This window comes from Setaria viridis, chromosome 1 (genome assembly GCF_005286985.2).
Source record: "Setaria viridis chromosome 1, Setaria_viridis_v4.0, whole genome shotgun sequence".
Lineage (NCBI taxonomy): Eukaryota > Viridiplantae > Streptophyta > Magnoliopsida > Poales > Poaceae > Setaria > Setaria viridis.
Genome location: NC_048263.2, coordinates 685,892 through 689,876, shown reverse-complemented (window position 1 = coordinate 689,876; position 3,985 = coordinate 685,892). Strand labels below are relative to the sequence as shown.

Sequence of the window (3,985 nt, the reverse complement as noted above, 5' to 3'; positions counted from 1 at the left end):
CACTGGTGTTGGATAGGGCCATGGATCCCAAAAATCCAACCGGGACTAACTATTCGAGACAAAAGGAGGTGTCCTTTAGTCCCAGATCTCCACCTAGGACTAAAGTCCCCCCTTTAGTCCCGGTTGGTGTTACCAACCGGGACTAAAAAGTTTCCAAAAAAGTAAAAAAGGCCACCCACCCGCCGCCCGGCCGCCCGCGCCCGTCGCCTCCGCCCGCCCACGCCCGCCGGCCGCCCGCCTCGGCTCCACCCGCCGCCCGCCTGCCCGCCTAGCCGCGCCACTGCCCTGCCCTCGCCTCATTGCCGCTCCTCACTGCCAGTGAGGGGCGAGCAAAGGGGAAAGGGGAGTGTCAGCAGAGGGGGAGGAGGCCGCGGCGGCGCAGAGAGGGAGGAGAGGATGAGGAGAGGGAGGAGGGGAGGCACCGGTGGAGAGGATGAGGAGAGGGAGGAGAGGATGAGGAGAGGAAGAAGATAAGGTGGAAAGGACGAGAGCGCGGAAGAAGATAAGGAAGGTGGAGAGAGAGGGGGCCGCGTGGAAAGCCCACCTTTTGTCCCGGTTGGAAATTCCAACCAGGACAAAAGCCCCCTCCCCTTGTCCCGGATAAAAGATTTAGTCCCGGTTGGTATACCAACCGGGACCGGGGGGGGGGGGGGGGGCGGACAGCGTCGGTGCCATATTTTTTAGCCGTTACAATCGGGATTAAAGGGAGAGTTTTAGTCCCGGTTGGCGTCGGTGGCCTTCGGTGCCTCATTTTTTATCTAGGACTAATGACACTTTAGTCCCGAATCCAAAGTCAACCGGGACAAAAGTACATGGATGGAAAGTCAGTTCTCTACTAGTGATCTGCCACCACCGTTCTATCGGCTTGAAGTGGGAGCTCTAGTTGGAGCGGAACGAGGCCGGTGACATCGTCAAGCACAAGCCTCGTCACCAAAGGCTACGTGCAGCAGCCGAGGATCGACTACAATGCCGTCTTCACCCTAGTTGCGCAGCTGGAATCGGTGCGGCTGCTACTCGCGTTGGCTGGCCATAGTGGCTGGGGCAGTACACCACATGGACGTGAAGTCCGTGTTTTGAACAGGGTGCTCCGCGAGGAGGCGCACGTGTCACAGCTGCCCGGATTCACCATCGCCGGGGAGGAGAACAAGGTACTCCGGCTGCACAAGGTGCTCTACGATGGCTTCGTCAGGCTCCACGTGCTTGAACCTTTAACTCGATAGCACGCTGAAGTCCCTCAGTTTCAAGCAAAGTCCCCACGGGGCCGGCATCTACGGTGGCGGGTTGATGGCATTCGGACACTCATTGGCATCTACGTGGATGACTTGGTGATCACGGGCGTCGGACAAGGAGGTGTGTCGCTTCAACACGGAGATGAAGGCTCAATTCAAGATGAGAGATCTCAGGCTCCTCTCCTTCTACCTCAGCATCGAGGTGCATCACAACACTGACGGCATCTCGGTGGGTCACTGGAGCTACGGCAAGAAGGTTTTGGAGGGTGGCAGGGATGGCGAATTGCAACCCTGCGCACACTCCAATGGAAGAAAGGCTCAAATTAAGCCGGAAGAGCGAGGCGATAGAGGTCGATGCCACTCTGTACCGGCGGATCGTCGGGTGCCTCCTCTATCTCTGTCACACTCGATTGGACATTGCACTCGCGGTTGGGTATGTGAGCAGATTTCTGCAGCGTCGTCCTACGGAGGAGCACATGGTCGCCGTCAAAGCGCATCCTCCGCTACATCGCTGGGACCCTGCACTACGGCTGCTTCTACGCACGCGGCTTGTCGACACCATGGCTACAAGGCTTCAACGACTTCAACCTTGGCGGCAGCATTGACACTAGCAAGAGCATGTCGGGAGGCATCTTCTTCGGTTAAAGCTTGACAACATGTCCGCGCTGGCACTGATCAAGAATCCAGTCTTCCATGACAAGAGTAAGCACATCAGGATCGAGTATCACTATGTGCGTGAAGTGTCTGAAGATGGGAGCATCAGCACCAGTTGCGTCGGGACAAAGGACCAGCTTGCTCCCATCTTAACGAAGGCATTAGGGCGAGTCAGATTCCAAGAGCTAAGAGCAAGGATTGGAATGGTCCAAATCAATTAGGTGCACAAGGATTCGGGGGAGATTGTATACATAATCCCTGTGCGCAATTGTAATCTAGGTAGGAGTTAGATATGGCAACAACTAGCAGTTAGATAGATTAGCAGTTAAATTGAGTCAGTATCTCTTTGGAGATAGAGTCCTTAGAATTCTATTTCGGTTTGCTAAAGATGGAATAGTTCGGCCAATTCAGGTCTTGCTCCTACGGGAGTCTTAGTTTGTACCTAGGCGATATATAGTTGCCAATATATTCAGAAAAGCTGCAGCTCCCGCAACACCAAAATCCTTTCTCGGTTCCCAACAATTTTTTTCTTCTAGTTCCCATTTTTTAAATGTAATTGGACTGATAAGTTGTCAACTTTGCTGTAAGTTAGACTGATAATGCATCTGATATTATTGTAATATACTTTAATTAAATTCATTGATTTCAGATTGTACTAAGAAAAAAAAGGATATCTTGTATTAATGTATCGTCAGCCTCAGGGGTATTTCAGACATTTTACAATTTAGAATAGTAAATTATCTGAAAATAATCTGGATTACCAAACACCTAACTTATCCAAACAGCATATTTGAATGGGCTTACCAGACAATCATGCTTCATAGATAGCGAGTTCCTGATAAGTGAAAATAAACAGGGCCTCGCAAAACCCAAGCACCTCAGGAATTTGTCAAATGAATCACACTCCTTCATAGACGTCAGGAGTCCATCGATGAAAAGGGGCTGGGGAAAGCTTGAATCCAAGTCCTACAGTGATCAATATAAGCGCAATTATGTCAAGGACCAAAATTTCCCCTAGTCCACCGCATCCAATTATTTTTTAATATTTAAACTCCCCATTTTCCGACATCGAGCTATATCACAAAATCTTTTGATGATATATTTTAAATACTATGTTGAATTTAATGTTAAAAGGGCAAAAATAAAGCCATACATCGTACCAAAATCTCATTTTCTACGGATTACCCACGTCATATATAGGGATGGCAACAGGGCGGGTCGAGGTCGGGTGGAGCTTCCGCGGACCTGTCCCCAAAACCCGAGAATAAAACCCATCCCAAACCCGAACCTCGTTTCGGGTAACAATGTGCACCCGCCCTCGAAACCCGCGGGTGCCTGAAACCCGACGGGCCCTCGAAAACCGAGCAAGACAAGGCGAGGTGCGGGCGGCCAGTGGCGCTCGGGCGAGGGCCGCGGGCGCGGGCGAGGGGCGAGGGTGTGGGCAGCTGGTAGCGCCGTGAAGTCGCGGGCGAGGGGCGAGACGGTGGAGTGGGTGGAAGAGGATAGGGGTGGAGTGGGTGGAAGAGGATAGGGTTGTGTTATGGAGAGTTATATATTTAGGTTTCCAATTGCTTGTTGGGCTGTGCTACATCTAATTTTTGGGCTGGAATGTAATTCGGGGCCCTGCGGGTCACCCGTGGGGGATTAGAAACCCGCCCCACCCCACCCTGTTTCAGGTTCCTAAACCCCACGGGTTTCAGGTCCAAGCCCACCCAACTGCCATCCCTAGTCATATATCTCATTATATCCACTGTAAAGTTGCGACCCTATTGCTAGAATCTCCAAAACTGAAGTCCTGTTCTTAGCAAATCACAACAAAGGCTAGGATATCTACCTAGTATGAAAATCCACTGAGAAAATAAACATTTGTTCATTATTCTTGTATCTGTGAACCCCAGTCCAGTCCCAGGCCCCAACTAATTCCTTTGGTCTAGTCAATCTCCAGTCCAATAATCATCTCTTTTTATTTGAATCCAGAACCATGCAAGAAGTTCTATATACCTCCACTTCTATGTACCTGTGGGGATATGACCCCCCAGATACCTCGAGATAGGTCGTCCTGCCTCCACAGGGGATAGGTCCAGCCCGGCTCAGCTACAATA

The 3,985-nt window shown here is 51.2% G+C and overlaps 1 protein-coding gene across 1 annotated transcript; it reads left to right on the top strand.

Annotated features, from left to right (window-relative positions):
• Nucleotides 1-1,371: 1,371 nt before the first annotated feature.
• On the top strand, nucleotides 1,372-1,874 carry LOC140221284 (uncharacterized). Its single transcript, XM_072290695.1, has 2 exons — nucleotides 1,372-1,579; nucleotides 1,675-1,874. Exons 1-2 carry the CDS (start codon nucleotides 1,372-1,374, stop codon nucleotides 1,872-1,874), a joined length of 408 nt encoding a protein of 135 aa, XP_072146796.1.
• The last annotated feature ends 2,111 nt before the right edge of the window (nucleotides 1,875-3,985 follow it).